General features: G+C 34.6%; 2 protein-coding genes across 2 annotated transcripts in view; one reads left to right on the forward strand and one right to left on the reverse strand.

Annotated features, from left to right (window-relative positions):
* Positions 1-468, forward strand: part of LOC139700100 (sodium-coupled monocarboxylate transporter 1-like) — a 105,418-nt gene extending 104,950 nt beyond the window's left edge. The window contains exon 16 of the mRNA XM_071598617.1: positions 215-468. The gene's annotated coding sequence lies outside the window, so the exon portion shown is untranslated. The remainder of the gene's footprint in view (positions 1-214) is intronic.
* Positions 469-8,159: 7,691 nt separating this feature from the next.
* LOC139700324 (facilitated trehalose transporter Tret1-like) lies at positions 8,160-19,994 on the reverse strand. Its single transcript, XM_071598962.1, has 6 exons — positions 19,871-19,994; positions 15,764-15,949; positions 15,082-15,369; positions 14,614-14,786; positions 11,834-12,076; positions 8,160-9,182 (listed from the first exon to the last, which is right to left on the reverse strand). Exons 1-6 carry the CDS (start codon positions 19,992-19,994, stop codon positions 8,160-8,162), a joined length of 2,037 nt encoding a protein of 678 aa, XP_071455063.1.
* Between the last annotated feature and the right edge of the window lie 1,615 nt (positions 19,995-21,609).

Consider the following 21,609-nt stretch of genomic DNA (forward strand, 5'->3'; position numbering starts at 1 on the left):
ACAATGCCTACAAAGTAATTCAGCTAGAAGTATCCTTTGCATTGGATTTATATTAAACTAGTATCTAACTCTGCTAAATTACATTTGATTAAAAAACCCATTACTTTGTATGTACATGGACATAAAATAGCAGAGATTATCTCTAGAAAATATATTTATTCATGCTTATTTCAAATTAGTTACTTTAGTAATCCTTAAAATTATTATTTAAAAGGTATACCAGCTCCCACAGTCATCTCCTGAGAATATGTCATAGGAGACGTTATAGGAATGTTAATCCAAGCGTAATCAATGTACCTACCTTTATGAAACAAATTGAATATGACTGCATAATAAAAATACCTGATGATTTTCATGTACCTGTTATAGTTGTATAAGTTGAAGTTATTTGTTCAGGATGCACACTAATGTTTAATTCAGATGTGTAACAAAACATTTTATGAAGTTTTATCTTGTTTTATTGTTAGGTAAGTGAAAGTTTTAATATATATTTTAGTTTCAATAAAGCTTTTTTACCCATGTTGCTGTTTTATTCATGACAAATCAATTAGGCACTGTAGTAAAGAGCATTTTGCAAAACACCCAGTCTAAGGCATGTGATTGAAATTCATTTGGTATGGGAAATCTGATCTCAAGAGCAGAATTTCCCAAATCATAGAAACCAGAACTGGATCAAAGATGGCTTTCATTGTATTGGTGAGGTCTTTATTAATTTCCAAGGTCAAAGCTTTGACATAAACCAGGACATAGTTTACAACATAGAGTTTAATCAAAAATCTGGTTAGACAAAATAATCTTTTAAGATTGAATTTTTTTCTTGGAGGATGTCTCCGTTAATGATGTTGACTTTAGGAGAAGATTTCACAAACAGTGGGAGTTTATCATACATGTTTGATGCTGCATTGAACACACTTTGTTAACAGTCAGTCTATAATCCTATTTATTTATATCACCAGTATGATGGGTGTCATAGTCATATTGATGTCCATTAGTCTCAAACCAGGCATTATTTAATCTGACAAAAATTTCACAGTGTAATACTCTACTTTAATAGGCACAAAAATGGTACGGTTTTCAAAAATTGAAATACTGATGAAACTTGAGACCAATATGGTACTCCAAATATTGCCTTGACAGCCCTCTTTTGAGTGTAGAATAGCTCTTTTGAATGAAGTGAATGGCCTCAAAAGATGATGCTATACATTAAGTATCCACTTTAGCAATGAAGACAATGGAACATGAAAATAACAGTTGGCATTTTTTTGTGTTTTCTCTATGTGGTGCTTCCTGTTTAGATCCCCACTTAGCCATTGACAGAGGAACTTAATATTCTGTTACCCTTCAATAAATAAGTCTTCTATCTAACTTTATTAATGGACACTGCCATGGTGGGGATTTCTTTATGTGAAATGGAAATGAAATTTGATATCTTCTTTTTATTTGACAATACATTATTATAAGAATGCCACCATACTATGTCTATACTCATACAGACTTTTAAAGTATTCATGAAGGCACTAAATTTACTATCAGTGCTACAGACTTGCTCAACTTCTTCCAATGACTCCTATTTATAGACCCCATTTTTCAAGGTATGGCCAATTAGCCTTTTGGATCTATATGTAGGCCTTTTGTTGGTTGATGAGTCTTAATCTGAATATCTAAGCCCATGTGATCAGAGAAATCAATGCGTTTATCAAGAAATTTCTTTCGAGGTATCAGTGATGATCAATTCTAATTGAGTGGCTGACTGGGCTGTAATCCAAGTTGGATCCTTATTAGCAATGTGAAGCCCTTCAAGCATATTTACAAATTTAGTATTTTCAGATGCGGGTTTCCATTTAAATCACCAGAGATTGTATTTTATCTACCCTTTTAACAACAGCTTGTTGCACTGTCACACTAAGAGATAGCAAAAATAAATCAAATGGGTGGGCAATAACCGCAGGACAATACAATTTTCAAACTAAGAGCTTTTAGGATGACAAAGAAACCTTCAAAATCTTTGTCAATACTCATTTTTTTATCAAACACAGAGATATGGATATGTGGTTTAGCATACATTGCCACTCCACCACTCTTAAATTTTTTTTCTAGAATATTTGGAGATGAGGCTGAACCCCTCTAAATGAAAGCCTACAATTTCCTTGTTCGATAGCCAGTAATCACTTATTGGAACAATTTTACAATGTAAATCTTGGTGAATTACTTCTAAGTGTAATTTTTGGGATTACAAGGAATTACTCCATCAAGTAGGCATGCTGGTGTTGTTCTTTGGCCTCTCTGGCCATAGCCAACTTCCAAGAAGGCCCTGTCAAGAAGAGATTCCAAAAAACTTCATTTACTGTCCTGGAAGCAGAGAGCCCTTGGACTGGGATTGCTAGATCTCTGTTGGATGGTATGATGCAATACTCTATTGCTTGAAGAAGGATATGTGACTGGAATAGACCAACTGCTAAGCAAAACTAGATGGCCATCATTCTGAATGTTCATCTTGTGTCACATGGGGTCTTAAGAGTTCATTGGGTAGGTACAAGGGACCAGGATCCCAGTCAAGGCAAAAGGTTTTAACCCTCTGAAATTGTTTCATTACTTATATGTGTACAAACCAAGTCTTCCACATGCATTTTGGAAGGAGGTTGGCTGCATTATGGAGATCACATATACAATAATGCAACAGTTGTATCAATTTCAGAGCTTTCTTGCAAAGCTCAGTTGAGTATGATTTCAGCAAAGTTTATGCAATGCAAGGGGCTGTAGTTGTCTGTTTCTAGTGTTGACTACCAAGTGAACTCCTTTTATATTAGAATCATCACTATTTTAGTATTGACCTCTAAGGTTTTATAACTCCAACTCATTTCTGGTATAAAGTAATTCAGACAAATTAGTGCCGTCAAAGGCCAACTAAGTTGCCTTGAGCATATCTAAAACTCTTCAATCACATCTAAAAAAAATTCTTATCATTATCATATCTGGTACTAAAAGAAACTTACCTTTCTGGGTGCATTGGTTGTTTCATCAATGGTAATTCAAAATTTTTTAAGTCACTTTTCCTGCAGGAAACCTAAAAATTCACTGGTTTTCCACCCAAAGAATTCATTTTGAGAGACTCATGATTTAAAGGGCTTGACCTCTTCAGAAACTCCTGGAACTCAGGAATGTCTTCAGCTTTCACTAAATGAATGCCCACATTTTCTAATGTATCTTATTAAAATCAGTAATCACTCCTAAGATATGATTCCTGATATGTTCATTCATTTTTCACACACATTGCATTATGGCTGTCAAACCTGTAACTATTTATAATTCTGGAATAAAAGTATTTCATAATAATCAACTTGGCTGCTGAAGATTTGACTGTAGAGCAAGGTGATCGTGAAATAAACCACTATGACCAAACCCATTCATTTGGCAATGAATAGCAGTAATATTCAGTTATATTTTTTTATTTGGATCCAAATTAGGAGTTTACTTAGAGATAATGTGGGTGACTAAATGAGAGTTAACTAAATAGCTTCTCATGAGAATAATTAATTGAGCTTTGCTCAGGTAATACTAATTAATATACTGAATTTGATGGCATATAAGATGCACCCTCACTTTAGTAGGGAAAACACAATAAAAAAGCTTTAACAGTCTACAAGAAAGTATGACAACACAAAATTAATTTAAGGTTCCTTGTCATTTCCTCTCTGTTTTGTTATGATCAGTTGCTATAACATGAAATCAAGTTTGTTCTATATTTCTTTCACACCTCTTTCAACATCACAGAAGAAAGTAACACAATATTCTCTTCACACAATAGCAATGAGCCTAATATAAAAATCCCAGCTACAACACTCTTCAATTGAGTAATAAATATTATGCATTAAGAAATATAATGATCTAAGTATATTGGAGTCAAAATAGGTAGTATTGATCATAGAGGGTAAAAATAACATTCAGTATTTAATGTTAACCCATGCAGTTCAAACTTTCTCATATATAAGACACCCGTAACTTTTTCAACCGCAATTTTGGAAAATTAGGTGTGTCTTATAATATGCCATCAAATACAATATTATCAACAAACTATTATTATTTGTGATAAAAAATGGTTGCATGATTGAATGCAGTAAAAAAATGTTTAGTGAGGACTAATAAGCTGATTATTGAATCAAAAGTTTCTTAAGAGTCGTGCTACTTTTCATGTCAATTAACATAATTATATGCACAAAGTGTAGAGTGAATCCTTGTGAAAACAGATTATATGAGGACAGGAGACAAGTCATTAGCCTAGTCCTCCAAAAACAACCAGCAGCAAAAAAGCAGGGGTGAAGACATCAGCAAACAGGATGTTTGGGGGGATGAAGACTATGCCCACTGTTTCGCTTCCCCATACTGGTCACTGCCATGATGAGACTGGATATGGCAGCCATTGCTGGGACACCTCATCGAGCATAATGACAGGAAAACTAAAATTTTTCGTTCTATACATTGAGTATTACCAATATGTTCATGTTTATTCTAATTTTAAGTGTTATTGTAAATTGAAAGAGTGTTAATATGTATGAGTGCTATGTAAGATGTCCATCAAATTGATTGTGTTTGCTACAAACCAATTTATAAATGTAAAGTAAAATTATGATGGACATGGCAGCAGTAAGTCATATTTTTTTTTATTCTGGAATTTCATAAATTTAGAGTAGAGTTTGGATCAAAGTTTGAAAGTTTATTTAAAAAAGAATCAAGATATAAGGAGAATTCATTCATCTGTTAAATCTTCTTCTAACCAGCCCTGAAACTAAGGACTTAGCTCTTACTACTTTTAATGGACTAGGGACCTTCTCTTTATTCCTTTAACATTAAAATGCATTTCTAAAATATTTATTTGAAAATCAGTGAACAAGTATTTATGATAATTGACTGAAACAACTTTTTTTTTACTTTTACCTTGCCTAATAAAGGGAAGTTAACCTTGAGTTGCTCTGCAAAGCAATTACTACTCTGATTATAGTGCCAAGCAAACTAATGCAATGGTGATTCAAAACTGGATGCAGCAGCTGATAACTGACTTCCCATGCATAGCCTTAACCATGAAAATTATCCACATACACATTTTAATGCAGGATATGCTACAGGAACATATTTGGGAGCTGTGGGTGGGTTAGAGAGCAATCAGAGAGCTGAAGTGTTATGCAAACAAATGAAATCATTAAATAGACAAGTTTCTTTGCAAAAATGGGGGTTGGATATAATTATTTTCTGACCGCTGGAGGGGAGAGGTGATTGGGTAGAGATGATTAGGATTAGGTGATCTTTATTATGAATTCATCTGTAGCGATATTATTAGCGAGCATTATTCAGTGGTAACACAGTACATACCTATTAAGAATGCTCATCACAATCAACCATTCTTATGAGCATCAGAATGAATACAGTCACAAATAAATTTAGGATAAGAGTCTTGATTGGAGGAAAAGTAAGAAAAGGAGCAAGGGTGAGGGAATGGTAAATGGATGGAGGAAGAAAGTAATTTTGCTTGTTACTGGATCCATCAATGCAGGAAGTGGAAGGGAGTTATTTGTACATTTACAAACCAAATCAATGTTTGCAGCAAATGGATATGCATTTAAAATCAGACTATCATGCTGACAACAATGAAAGCATGAGCTTACTCATTAGTGAACATAATTCCCATTGAAAAAAACTTCAATCGAAACCAAAGAAATGCACATTTATACAATAATATGCAAATGGATCACAAAGCAATGAATCATAAAAAACAAACTCAAAGATATAGAATATACTTCAGGGTTTCAGGTTTCACTTCTTGGAATTGTATCATATCCATATTTAAGATACAGCATTATTATTAATACATGACACCCTTCACCTGTTAGGTATATTTTAAAATATACCTAATCCATCGAGGAAAGTGGGAGTCTCATGCTCTGTTAAGGGTAGCATCTGGGCACCTCATTTCTTTAGAGCTGGAAATACTTTAAGTAGCTCACTGATTGCTTCTAAGAAATCCTCTTATTGTGGAGATCTAGGCCCAGATACTGGGCTTGTTCTTGCAGATGGTCTAAGGGCTATAACAGAGGGAGCCAGTTCTTCATGTGCCTTTGGGCTTTGAAAGTTTAAAACCTGCAGGGTAAACTAAACCATAGTGAGCAAACACCATAATTGCAGTTTATTCAGGTCTGTGCTTCTCCAATTTTTCATACCCTGTCTTGAATTTGACATTTGATTGTCTGTAAAGCCCACTATGGTACCTGGCTTCCAGGAAATATTATTCTCCCTCCCCCTATACCCCCTGAAATAAACTGGATTTTTGAAAATAATAGACAAGCTTCCTGTCAATAGCACCTCTCCTAAATTTGTCTCTTGGGAAAGCATGTGGTCCATTATTATCTAAGTAATTGTCTATCCCTAACAATCTTGCCTGAGCACTTGCAGTGGCTCATGGCATCAGTGGTGATGCAAGGGGTTCCAAGCATAAGCAAAATATTTGGGAGTTAAGTTAGTGATAATGGAATTTACTAAGCAATTCCTTGTTTGAATGATATATTCTGTTAGGTAGTTTGATGCTTGATGTATGGGGATTTTAAATAGTGATGCTATTATTTTTCTTCTCCCTGTTTGTTTCATTCATCCCATCCAGGCTCTTCTTCTGCGAGTCATTCCATTATTGTTTCCTTGACCACTGAGTCTTCAGACCTTAGCGTCTCAAAATGTGTCTATTGAGGTTGTCCTTCACAATTTTTTTTAAGGCTTCATCTTTCTGCATCTCTTTATTTGCAATTTGATCATCCATTTGATCTCACCATTCTCATGTAGTTTCATGCACCACATTTCTTCATGCTTTCTTTTTCTCTCCTGCAGCTTATGGGCAAATTTCACTACCAGAGAGAATCATGCTCCTGATATAATCAGGTACTCTAACTTTCAGCCTTGTACCTGCAGCTGTCATCGAACTTTTCTCCTTTTTATATAATATTTTCAACAATTGATCTTGAAATGAGTGAGGTTCTTAAATTGAAGAGTTTTATAAATAGAAATTAGATTAAAATTATGACTACCCAAAATGTTATTTTTTTAATGATTGAGAAATAATATCATACCAATAATTGATATCATCAGTAGCTAATAAAATTAGCTTGATATTAATGACTCAAGATTATGGAGTATGCCACTCAAAGGCAAACTAGCTCCAAACTTTTACAAAACTTCCATGCAATTTTTCCTTGCAGCACTCCTAACAATTAACATAGTTCTTTTCAAACCTTTTAAAATATGTAAACACATATCTGAGGAGAAAATTATGTTAATTTTATTCAAAAATAATTTAATAATCATTCATAACACATACTAAACGAATCCCATGAAACTATACAGTATTGTCTCAATACATAATACTTTGGCAGATTTAACAATCATACATATATATATATATATATATATATATATGTGTGTGTGTGTGTGTGTGTGTGTGTGTGTGTGTATGAATATGTATATATATATGATGATGATACATACATATATATATATATATATATATATATATATATATATATATATATATATATATATATATATATATATATATATATATATATATATAGCGGGTCGCAGCAGTCCAGCGGGTAGAGCGTTGGACTGCTGACCGTAGGGTCCCAGGTTCGATTCCCGGGCAAGGCACTCTGGGTACCTGCAGCTCCACCCAAGCTAAAGTGATTTATCAGGTACCAGGTCTTCCTGGGAAACCATAACCGGCACAGGGAAAGGAACTGGCTCCCCTACCCTGATGTGTGAATTTTCACACGCTGTATAGGGCTTAGTACTGGGTGATCTCTACCATCACCTACTAAACCGACCTTCAGGTTGATTACTGTGCTTATGGTTTTTTATGGTTTATATATACATATAGGTAATTCTAAATTGAAATAGAATCTTGTCATGATTAGAGTCATGCAATCCTCAAAATATAAAGAGGACAATTATTTAGGAAAATTACTCAGCAACTCAAAGGATGAATTATCTCTGTGATGCACTATGCAATCACAGTATACTTTGTACAATAATACTGCTGAATGAATATTGTTTACATGAACAAGAATATGTATACAATACACACAGAGTTATCACATCAGGTACAGCTTTTTTGTGGAGGTAGATTATTCTTTCTTACAAGGATATGTGTAGATTGTATTTTCAGCAAAATACTTTTCAATTTCAGCTAAATTCCTTCCATGAGTTTCTGGCAAGAAAAAGTAGACAAAGATCCCCCCAGCAGCTGAAAACATTGCAAACATCCAAAGAACTCCAATAGGTCCCAGGGCATCTAGCATATACGGATATGCTTGGAGTCCAGAAAACAGCAGTATGTTTGCCAAAGATAGCACAATGCTATTACCTATGCTCCGTATTTCAGTGGGAAACAACTCTGCAGTTAAGGTCCATGGGATAACTAGGAAGCCAGCCGTACTCACACAGACATATAAAAGCATGCAGATAGTTGGGATAATACTGCTCTTCTTGACAGGCCCAGAAGCATGATGGTCTGGAAAAACTGCATCATTGCCAGATACCACTTCATTTGCAATGTTCCTCATCTCAGGAAGAGAGTTTTTTTTCCTATAACTCTCAAGCTGAGTTGAAATCAGATCCCCATGAGTCGGAGTGGTGGCTGCATCTTCCTTCACTTTAGTCCAGTTTGCCTTTGCATACCTACCCTCCACAATGCCTTCATTGGAGAAATTCCCTGTAATTATGTTGTTTAAAGTTAAGTAATCTGCTGTTGACTCATTCAATGACCTTTCTGATCTGTGTGTTTGAGACTGCTCTTGTTCATGCTTGGAAAGATTAAATGCCTCTTGACTTGTAACATCTATCAGTGGCTGAGGAGTTGAATGCATTAAAATGGGCGAAGACCAATTGAGGTGATCAAGTGAATCATTTAATTTCATCACGTTTTCAGAGAAGACACGTTCTTCAATAGATGAAAGATAAAGTGAAGTTCCAGAAGTCAGCATGCATATTGTCATCCCAAGTGCAGACAGCAAACAAAGTGGACGTCTGCCAAACCTCCGGAAAAGATAAATGTTTACCAATGACATAAGAAATCTGATCAAGCCAATCATGATGGAAGCTATGTATTCATCCAATGCTCCACCTCCCATCTCCTTGAAAACATTCACCTGAAAACAAGAATTTAGGACAAGTAACTTTTTAGCAAATCAGTAGCATTCGTGTACTAGAATATATACATGTATTATCTATTCAAAATTACATATTTAACAACCCATTTTTAAATGTGATGACTAGATAACATTCATTTATCTTTTCCAATATTTGTTTGGTAATAAATACCTTATTAAAAACAATGAGTAACTATGTTTGTTAAAATATCTTCTTTTAAGTAACACTGCTTTGGTGAAATTTTCATAAATGGCCGCAGAAAATCATTTTAAATTCAATTTTCACTTTTAGAGAAAAACACTTGGTGAGTATGTGGCATTGAAAATATCCTATAAGTTATAATACCAAAATAAAACTTTCTATGGTTATTATATAACAGCTGCAATCTGGCAATCATTTTGACAAAGACATAGGGTCACTCTTGATAACCTATCCACCCATAAGTATTAATAGAGCTTTATATTCCCCTTCCTCTTCAGTTGAGGGAATTTTATAGATTCCTAGCAGAGTATCACTTTGGATGGTGAAAATCATTCAACTTAACACTCAATTTTGGAGCAATGTCATTGCCTAAATAGTAATGACAGCTTCAGATAGGCATAAATGCCTAAACATTTGAATTAGAATCAATAAATTTACCTAAGCAATGGATGGAATTACTAACTTTAACTAATAAATATTTTAATGTGAAGTTACTGATGCAAATGAGTTGCTTCAAAACTAAAACATTTTATAGTTGTTCAAATGCAAGTATATAAAAATGTGTTTTCTTTTCACTGCTGCATTTAGACTAGAGTTCTTTGAGAAAAGGAGCTATAATTTTTTTTCTGCTATATGTAAATACCTTCATACCATTTCTTTTTTAGTTAGGTAAAGTTGGTGATGCCAAATTTTAGGTTTTGCTTTACGAAACTAACTCTTTTTTCTATTACTTTTCTTCCACACTGCCTTATTCTTGTGAATATAATTCTTTTGCCCATTTTATTTTCATATAGTTTTTCATACATGATTTTGTATTCTTGAAACTTCTATCATTTCTCATATGCATACTATTCTTAAACACAATTACCTGTGAATGTCTCAATCTACTCCTTTCCCATTAACTATTTATCCTCTTTATATATATGTGGCCAGTCAAAAAAGTATCTGAGCTTGACTTTCCCTGCACATAGTATGGATGTAATGGTGTCACTGCTCTACATAATGGAAGGAGACAATTTATTACACATGCATGATTTTTTTCTCTGCCTTCGAGTGAGCCAGACAATGTCTGAAGACCACACTGAGTGAGGTGCTGTCATGTGTGTTCATTGATTTTGATTTCTCTTGAAATGACTGGACAAGTTGAGCAAAGATACTGCATCAAATTTTATTGAAATTTTGGTGTTTCTCAAAGTGAAACGATTTGCAAGATTTGGCAGGTATTTGGAGACAACATTATGGGTGTAATACAAATTAAGGAATAGTTCAACCAATTCAAAAATGGCTGCACATCAGTGAAGAGTGGCCAGCATTCTGGGAGACCACAAACAGCTCAGATTGCAGCTATGGTTGACAGTACAAAAATCTGGTAATGGGAGACTGTCATTTGACTGTATGAGAGATTGCTGAAGAGGCTGAGGTAACTTAAGATTCTCCATATCCAATTTTGCATGAAGGTTTGAACATATGCATATCGGCTGCAAAATTTGTGCTCAATCTACTGTCAGTAGAAAAAAAGAACTGTCTTGAGTTGTACAGGACTTGCTGGACACTACCAAACTCATTCTGAGGTTTTTAACACCAAAATAACTGGAGGTGTGTCATGAGAGTATGGGTACAACCCAGAAACAAAAGCATAGTCATTGCCATGGCAGTCCTCATCGCTGAAAAGGAATTACAGGTGTGAAGCAAAGTCAAGGTGATGCCGTGTTATTTTGATATCTGTGAAATTTTTCATTACAAATATGCATTGGAAGGAGAAAACAGTGACAAAAGAGTACTATCAACACACTCTCTGCTGACTCCATTTTGCAGTTTGGTGCAAAAGACCAGACCTTTGGATGGCAAAAAACTGGCAAATGTATCATAGGCAATGCTCCTGCCGATTCATGGCACCTGATTTAGATTTATTTGGTGAAACATGGAATTCCAGTCATTCACCAACCTCCCTACTCTCTATAAATGACTTCTGGTGTTTTTTGATCAAAGACGCCATTGAAAGGATGCTGTATCGAGACTAGGGATAGATAATGCAAAAGAGGAAGACAAAGATAAACACTATTCCAAAATAAGCCTTTGCTTTTGGTAATGCAAGGACTGATGCACTAAGTGTGTGGAGGTACAAGGACCTACTTTGAATGGGATTAGGGTCCAAATCCCTTCATATAAGTAATACATTTTTCCCGGCCCATGGTCACATACATTTCTGGCCACCCGCTAAAATGCAACATACTCATTATATCTTTCTCATTAACTTTCATGGTAGGACTTGGTGCCATACTTTTAATGCAAACAACATGCCCATTTAGCTAACAAAGAAATTCCAAAACAATTCACTTAAACACTAACAAAATGCTAAGCCTGACCTGAAGATAACTAATCAAGGTGAATAAATTTATACTTCATATGCAATTACTGATTGTTTTCAATAATTGTGAAATTAACTTACCGCATAAAATAGAGTTATGTACACTCCAGCATATTGCTGGAAGAAAAAGATGATAGTCAGAATAATCAATGGTTTCAGCCCAGCTGGTTTGGTGAAAAGAATGGCCAGTCTCTGCATGAGACCAGTTCTGTTTCCCTTAGCTTCATCATAAGGAATGTCAGTGGCAATTTTCTTTGTGGATCCATCGGACAAAAGTGTCTCACTTGGAGAATTTGTATAATCTTTTCTCCCATCTAACGATATCTATGGATTGAAATGGAAATTTCACTATGTAAAAAGGTTATATAATAATGACAAATAGTTTTAAATCATGTACATCCTAAACAGAACCCAGGAACTCTTCAAAAAGAAAAGCATGCAATCCAAAAGTATCAATTTTTAGTAGACTTGGTTGATCTCCCTTCTGTTCACACATTTACCAGCTGATGATCATTTGAAAGACAGAACAAGATAAAAATAAGGTGAGAGTTTCTTGCATCTTTCTCTTATTTGATAAATAAAGTGGCAATTATATGGTCCTTCCCCATGGGCTATAACCTTGACTTGGTGAAGGAGTTCCTTTGTTCTTACAACTCCAGGAGCTGTACTGGTGGGAGCAATGATAATTGCATCTAATAGGGTCACCCATGCACAATAGGTCAAAGGGTAGAAGCCAGATTAAATGTAGTCTATGCAATGTTTGTTCCAAGTGAGACAGCAAGATGTGCATCTGACTCTTGTCTTTTCAGTGATTGTGTCATATTAACATAATATATAGAAATTCAATTTGAATCCACTTCAATTATAAATTACATGAATTTCTGATGGAGAGATACAGAAATGAGTCCTGGCAACTACAGGATTCTGCCTGCCAGGTTATGTATCATTTAGCACCAGGTGTCTATGGCAGTCACTCACAAAATCCTGGCAAAGCAGAATTGATAGCATCAGTAAGACAGAAAACTCAGAAGGGGACTGATCTTGTTGAAATAGGGAGTAGGAATATAAGGATATTGTTACAGATAACAAATATAAAGCAGGAGATGGAGATAGGAAATATAGACGTTTTAGGGCTGTTCCTGGTGAGATGGAAGGATAGCAGGGATTACTGGGGTGATAGTTATAATATGCTCAGGTGTATGTGACAGATAGGGAGTTGATATCATGGATACTGAGTAAGGATGTTAAGAAGAGATTAATGAAAACTCCGATTTTGCACAGTGTGGAAACTTGGTCATTGAATGCAAGATGATAGGCATATATTGAAGGATTTTGAGATGTGGGTGTGGAGAAGGATGGTAAAAGTAAAAGGATGGACAAGAAAGAAAATGGGGTAAAAAATATGAAAGGGGAGGAGAGAGGATCATTGGGAGAAATACAAAGGAGGCAGGAAAATTGGATGCCAAGCATTTTAATGCACAATGGAATGTTGAAGACTGTGATAATGAGGAGTAAAATTGGCAAACCGAGAAGAGAGAGGAAAAGGATATATTTACTGGAAATAATGAAGGGAAGTAGAATGTTTACTGAATTGAAGAGGGCTTTGTTTTACTGAGAGGTGAGGTTAAGATGTGTAGGGGGGTTAAGTTTGCATCCAAACAAAACCTATCTTTAATGGTTAAATATCAAATAATAATAATGATATGGTGTCATTCTTTGCTTTCCAAATTCACCCTAAATTCAATAGGGCTAAACATGCTAGAGATTACCATGCTAAAAACATTTTTTTAATTGATATAACTTACTTCTAAAATAAAAATTACCAAACAAAAAATATTTGTAGTCAATTTATAGTCTAGAATATTGTATTTGGTTGTTTCCAGATTAAGCAGCAAGGGTTCAGATCCAATAGTAGCCATTCAAGGAGTCTATTTTATGTTGTTTGCTGATAAGTTTCATCAGTTGGGAAATTCAATGAAGAAGCCCATCATGCAAAGCAATCAATACAATTTCATTTTTTATCAGTATTTTCTGGTACTAGTCTCTATTTTGATGAGTTCTTGTTCAAACAAGATTGGAATTCTAAACAAGTTAAATGTTTAATATCAATCTTCCATTTATTTGGCTTGGCAAAAACTGTAGTGAATCCATGTGCCTAAAGGAATTCTGATATGCCTGAGCTCTCCAGTAGATTTCAAATGGACAAACTAAAAGAGTTTACAGACCAATCATGATTGGGGTAGGACTTCAACCAGACTGATGTGTTATATGTACATCAAAACTCCCAAAAGAAAAATAGTGTACTTCTGCAGGCATTGATTGTTATCATATTCATGCCAAAGAAATACTAATGAAGAAGAACACATTTTAGCATATGAAACTGCAGATATAAATTGGGTGAAAAATCACTGTCATAAGGGTCTATTAACTTGGTACAGATAGAGGCAGTTCCTTATTCTCCTCTATTTTTTTATCTATCAACATTTATTATCCCCTATTGTTCATAGTAAGCTTTTATAAATGAATTATTTGAAGAATAAATTTAAGCTAGCTTTTAAAATTGGAATGCAACTTAAATGTGGGGATCAGCAGCAAGAAAAGAACTCAACCCCTTGACCTGAATGAGTGAATTGAACATGCTGTAGGCCTTAATGAGGTGACCTTAACTTTACTTACTGACTTGACAGGTTAAATACTGTAATTTGAGTATGATATATATTTATCATACAGTTCAGGTATGATATGTATCATACAATATTACACATATCATACCTGCACTGAATTACATATTGCTGAAAATATAAATAAATAATTCATAGGGGAGATTTTAGTGGTAACAATATATATATATAAATATATACCTTCACTTGTTCCTCTAATAGCAGATTATAAGCAAGTTCTGCTTTTTGTCGTTGTTGAGCAACAAAACTGTCCTCAAATTCTATTCCTTCGTCCAAAATGTCTCCAGTTTGCTTAAACTCAATACTTTTGGCAAATACTTTTGATTCTTTGTCTGTTATTGAGGAAATATGAACTGTGAAATTGAGGAAAATAATGAATAACTTCAAGTAGTGATATAATGATTCTGAAATTTAAAGCATTGGTTTTTTTTCTTATCTCTAATGAAGAATGGAATACATGGAATACAATGTTTCAACTAACACTTATGCCTTTCTAATCAATTACACTGGCAGGCTAAACTAGCTTTTTGTAAAAATATGTACTGAGGGGATTACTTAAAAATGCAATCAATTTGCAACAAACAGACATTTTTGTAATTAATAAATAACTGAACTGCTTTTAGCAAGCAAAATCAGCATATATCTTACCAGGTTTTACCCTATGAAACCAGTAAATTGCCCTTTTAGCTTCCTCAAATCTCTTATGTGAAACTAGCCACACAGGACTTTCAGGGATGGTAGCAAGGACAATCAAACAAATGAGAATCCATGCAGCAGGGACCAAGGCTACTGTCCTCCAAGTGAATAGCCAACCCAATGTGTAACATGTTAAAACACCAAGTGAAGACACAGTTGGTCCAGTTGCCGTAAGCATAGACCGCATGTGGGGAGATGAAACTTCTGTAATGTATATTACACATGGAGTACTGCCAAAATCTAAAAAAAGAGTATGAATTCATATTTTACAACTTAATTATCCATAAAAAGTTCATAGCTAGAAATTTTATCATAAATATTTGCTTTTAGGGAGAAGGACACATTGCAATGTGATGTCAATGAAAAGATAACTACTTTGTTCAAAGGGTCAAATTGTGTCAATCTTCTGCACCAAAGAAATAGTATCTATAGAGCACCAGTTACTCAATATTAAAATTATCATGAGAGGTTATGCAAAAATGATTTAATGCCATTTAAAATATTAACATTGAATTCTATAAATTCACTGGTAAATGTATATATTTAGTTTGCTAAGGAGCAAAGCCGTGTCCTAATTACAGAGTTAAGCATCAAAACCATTATTAAGAATAGCTTGAGAAAAAATAGAGCTCACTAGTTGCCAACCCTGTGATTATTCTTCCAGCAAGCAGCATTGGCAGTCCATTGGCAAACGAAATGAGGAGCCAGCCAAAGGCATATGGAATCAGAGAAAGTCTTATTGTGTTTTTTGAACCTAGCCACAGCACAAATGGGCCTGCCCCCAGGGATCCAATGGGAGCCACGATAGGCAACACACTTGCTACAAAAAATTAGATAAAACATAATTAAACACTTAAGTGGTAAGAATGTAAATATTTACCACTTGCACAGAGATCATGTTAATGAACAAAATTAAAATATATTTTAATTTTTTTAAATAAGTAAAACGTAGTTGTTTTTCATTGTAATTTTTTAAGCCTTTTTATTCTTTTAGACATCTGAGAATATAAATGTTAATCTTTAAGTCATTAATGCCAGCATCTTTACATAAAAAGACTTAGATCCTTCCTTCTGTAAAATAAATTCTATTACATAAAAGACTATTACAAACCAGACTTTTGGTATCTACATTTATAGAAAAAACATACATATAATTGGGGTAAAATGATACTTAATACCTCATACCAGTGATCAAATGCTAAAACATAAACCGAACAGACTGTATTCCACCAATGAATGTAGTTTATTTATCCCATTATATCTGTCACTTTGATGCAGAAAAGCACTTAAAACCATGAAAACCTATTTTGAACAAAGTTAGAGTAAGTAAACATTTCATTCTACAAATAGTTTGCAATGTGATTTAATTAATTTAGCTAGGCAGTTCCCTTGTGGGCATATTATATAGTAATATTTTTGAAAGCATGTAATAATGTTTTCAATTGTTCTCAATTGTTCCAGGCTCAAATTTGTGGAAGTTCATGCTCATTAAATGAAGAGCACAATTGATATTTCCATTGTTCTTTATTTTAGTACTTAAGGTATTTATGTACTTAAGTACATAAATAAAGAACATTGGAAATATACATTGTGCTCTTCATTTAATGAGTATAATTTTGCTCTACAGTACTTTTATCCATTTATAATGTTCTGTAGAAAGGATACAACATAATGCATGTATATGGTCAACTACAGGAGAAAATGAGGTTGAAATAAAAAAGACTAACATTATGGTTATCCATGATATTGCAGTGGAATTTTGACAGAATGTTTTCCATATTTAAAAAATACTTCAAATGCAAATAAATGTTACTTTTATTCAACATCTACCATGAATATTCCCAATATGCTTTGATAAATGAGCATTTAGGTGTGATTAAATATGGAACTACTTCAAACGATATTATTTTATACGTATAACTAACAAGAACTATCAACCTAAAGGTTGGCTTCATAGGTGAGGGTAGAGCTCACATAATACTAAGGCCAATGGTGAGTGAAATTCACTCAGAGTAGGGCGGCCAGATGTTTTCCCTGTGCTGCCAATGGCTTGCCACGAATATCTGGTACCTGAAAAATCACACAGCTTGGATGAAGCTGAGGGTGTCCAGAGTCAGGCCCAGGAGTCGAACCCGAACCCTCTGGTCATCAGCCCAGTGTTCTTTGCGCTGGACTACCACATCCCATGTATTTGGAGGAATCAACAAAAATCATAACATTTGGACCAATGGTCAAAAACCCATAAAAATTTACATGGACCCAAAATCCAATTAAAAAATTAAAAGTTCCAATCTAGGAATCATTTATTTTTCATGTTGTGATGCTCATGGTTTTTCCTCAGATTCAAACTCGTGCAATTGGCTGAAATCTAATACGATTTTCCTATGGTGTGATACTCATCGGGGCGGGAGTAGACCGGAGCCGAAGGTCGCTGGTTCTATTCCCGTGACCGACGAAATTTTTCAGTTTAGAAAAAATTTGTTAATGGTCTTTCGGAATGAGGGAACCACACATCAAAAGGAAAAATACAATAATGGTTTGTAGGAAAGAGGCAACGAGTAAAAACCCATAATGAAAGCAGCAATTTCACCATTAGGTGGCGCAGACCGAGTGTGTCGGCCCGGCATCAGGTGCCACAGCTGCGGGCGAGAGTGAAGTGCACGGTATCGCCCACAGAACTACGATGTGGAAGGCAACGGGAAACCAACACATTATCCTCCCTTTATGCAGCCTTGCATTCAAATATGAAAAGATGGCTTTCCTCCCGGTAAAATATTCCGGAGGTAAACTCCAATCGGATCTCCGGGTGGAGACTACTAGGAAGGGAACATTAGTCATGTGGATAAATGCCGACTAGGGAAAATGCGGTAATATAGTGCGAGAAGTTATAAAATGCAAAGATGGAGAGGCTGGAGACAGACATCCTGGGATTCAGCGAAAATAAGTGGGTGGGCGCGAACGACTTCTGGAGCGACGGCTACAGGATGATATACTGCAAGTGAAAAAGATCTCTATAAACAGATGCGGAACCAGGTCATACGAGAGTGCAAGAAGGCAAAGGAAGAATGGATAGAAAGCTGCTGCAAATAAATCAATGATAACATTAAAAGGGGAATAGCGAGATGGCTTATAAAATAGTAAAGAGGCGATTCGGGGAAAGAAAAACTAAATCGCAAAACATCCGAGTCGCTAATGGAAAAATACTAATAGATGATGACGAAATTGGGAATGGGTGGAAAGAATACATTGAAATAGTCTATCAAGCTCCCAAACCACTAGAGGATGTTTAATTAAAGATGAAAGCATAATAGGTAAAGACGATCGGGGTCCGCAGATATTAAGAAGCGAATTCGACAAAGCCGTGACAGACCTGAGAAATAACAAGGCACCATGAGTTGACAAAATAAACGGAGAAATAATCATGGCACTCGGGGTCAAAGCGAAGGTCCCCTCTATGGAATAATCAAAAATAACTACGACAGCGAAAAGATACCAGTAGACATCGAGAAAAGTATAATGATTGCAATACCGAAGAAACCGAAAACAGATAAATGCGAAGAACACAGAGCCTTGAGCCTGATGACTCAAGCATCAAAAATCGTTAATCGGATAATTAGCCGAAGAATAGAAGGAAGGATAGAAGAAAATCTCTCAGAAAACTGATTTGGATTCAGGAAAAACTGAGGAGCAAGAGAGGCAATTCTCAGCTTGAGAGTTCTGGCCGAAAAAATGACACACGTAAATAAGCCATTATTTGTGGCAATCGTGGACTTGGAGGAGACCTTCGACAACGTCCAATGGAACAAGAACTTCAAGATACTAGAAGCGCTTGACTTGGACTACAATTACAGAAGAATTATCCATAAAATTTACCAGAATCAGGTTACAAAAATGCAAACGAAAAATGGAAGAAAAATAGAAGCCAAAAGAAACAAAGGGGTAAGACAAGGATGAAACTCTTGCCAGCAATATTCAACGTACACCTGGAAGAGGCATTGAAATGAGGCAATCAAATTTGCATTTCTAAAGAGAAAGGTAGTATGTTGGTTTACAGGCAGCAGCTATCACAAAAAAAAATATGTTGTCAGATTTGTATCCTTCCCAAGTATGCTACCCCTTGCAACACTCAAGAGCTGACTGATTGCCTATTGACCTATTTTTTCGGATTACTCAGGAAAAAATGCACTAAAAGGGGAGCATCGAATTTAAATAATTAAAAAACGTATAAATTAACCTTACTCGAACGATGCTTGACGGTATAAGAATGTAATGATGCAACTTGAATATCCATTTTCACGTTCTGGAAGGGCAAACAGAATTAAATTAAAAAGTTACATCAATTTTTAAGATACTGACTGAAACATAAAAAGACTTCTTACCATCAATTGTAAAAACTATTTTAAATAATAAATAAATAACATAATGTTACAATCAGCAGTATTCTGAATGTAATATAGAAACATGTAGACAATAAAGCATAACAAGCTAATATCAGAGGATTTTATTATGTTACTAACTTATTGAAAAGCTTTAATGCTGATCACATTTTTAAATGTACATGGTTATCATCCAGCTAAAAAATGTTGGGTCTTATGAATGTGTGATGAATCTGTAATAGATATGGACTTTCTGTATAAGGTAAACAAATTAACTTGCCAAGGGAAATGAAAAAGTACTTAACAAAAACAATTATTTAATAAACATAAAATGAATGAATTAATAAAAACTAAATAATCCTTACCCACCCATGAAGCTTCACTTTTGCTAACTTTTATGTCTGAGTCAGGCTCTTCAAGTTGTGGTAGCAAAATAGCTGAGAAGCCAAGGGCCATCCCAACCATTAATATCATGCAATGGACTGCCATGGCGGCCCATGTCTACAAAAAATATTCAAATGCAAAATTGCATAGTTATTTTCCTGTTCTTTATGTTTTTCATTATATATTACCAATAATTTCATTTTAATGATGTGCTTAGGACTGGCTAAATCAATATATAAAATCTCAAGGTACATGCGAGAGAGAAATCTTAGGAGATAAAAATACTGTAGAAATGAAGCAGTTTTGGGAAACAAAAGGAATGTTGGAAATTTCAGAATACTACAATTCAGTCTTAAAGTAAGGTTAGCTCATATTCATACAACTACACTTCACAGTATGAAACCACATCAACGACTCATGATTTTAAAATCTTGTAGATAATGCAACAATTTCAGACCATCCCGTTCAAGGCGATTGATTTTTACACTCTGAAATTATGGCATTAAAATGCATATTAGCGGATTACTCCGTCAAAAGTTACTGTCGTGGTATCTCCCGCAGTTTCTTGAAATTTTTCTTGTTCATAATGATCAGATAAAAATAATCCTAAGACCAATCCAGGACTCCCACCTACCAATAGAGTTGGAGAAGTCAGCCCTTATATATGACTAAGTTAAATTAATGTATTCTTTGAATTAATTTTAAAGCGATAAAAGATTAAATTGTATTAGTTAATCATTAATTAATAATATTGAGCTGGGCCTGAAATTAACTAATAGGTTTCTCTTTAGAAAATTTTCATCTCTAACCATACGCCTATATTTCAACAAGCTTCAATGCTTAGCCGTTATGTTCACTATTGAATTTTAATTTAATCACACCTACTTGATAAACCCTGTATTTCAGGTCACCCCCGTTAATTTAACAAAGTTGTTAACCACCAGTTTTACTTCTAACAGAAAATATTTCAACAATCGATCTAAACAAACGCGCCTGAAGCTTCATAAACTGCATAAAATGATAGTAATGAGAGCAATCAGTAGTGAATTGAGCGGAAATTACATTTAATGTCGCGCTCATTGGGATACACAAGCCAAGAAATCTCTAATACCATCAAAATAAAAAAAATAGAAACCCATAGTAGCCTCGTCAATCTACCATTCAGCGTACTGATTAAAAATCAAACGGAAACTTGGAGATAGCCGTTTTTAAATAACTTCAACCAATTGATAAGACCATGAGGTTTGCGTACACGAACCTATCGATAAGATGCCCAAGAGAGAAAAATTCAACATTGGGGAAAGGTCGTATGTAGGGTACGACTCGTAGGGTAAGAATTGTATTTGACGAGCGTATTTCTTGACAAAATATCTGTGAAAGCATTTGAATTGACCCAATTTCACGTGAAATAATACTGAAAGCATAATAAATAATTACTTTCCACGTAAATGGTATGATATTATCAAATAAAATTTCAATTTTATGTGAAATTCAGTTGAAAAATTTTCCATTACATATACTTTCACAATAATATATATAATTTGTATGTGTTGGTTTCCTGACTAAAACTTAATATGAAATGTATTTTAAATAAAACTAAAATGGCAACACTAAACTTAGTAATTGGGGTAAAATGCCGAAAGTGGTATCTACAGCAAAATATGTACTTTCAGTATAAATGCTCCAAACTCAGAAGAGTAGTATTTTTTCACTGTATATT

The sequence above is a fragment of the Hetaerina americana genome, unplaced genomic scaffold (genome assembly GCF_022747635.1).
Source record: "Hetaerina americana unplaced genomic scaffold, ioHetAmer1.1.p SCAF_10, whole genome shotgun sequence".
Taxonomy (NCBI): domain Eukaryota; kingdom Metazoa; phylum Arthropoda; class Insecta; order Odonata; family Calopterygidae; genus Hetaerina; species Hetaerina americana.

Coding starts and splice junctions, on each gene's coding strand:
- LOC139700324 (XM_071598962.1), bottom strand. CDS start 19,994: ATGGCAGTCCATTGCATGATATTAATGGTTGGGATGGCCCTTGGCTTC. Junction 15,950..19,870: donor AAGTGAAGCTTCATGGGTGG/GTAAGGATTATT, acceptor AATTTTTTGTAG/CAAGTGTGTTGCCTATCGTG. Junction 15,370..15,763: donor AATCACAGGGTTGGCAACTA/GTGAGCTCTATT, acceptor CTCTTTTTTTAG/ATTTTGGCAGTACTCCATGT.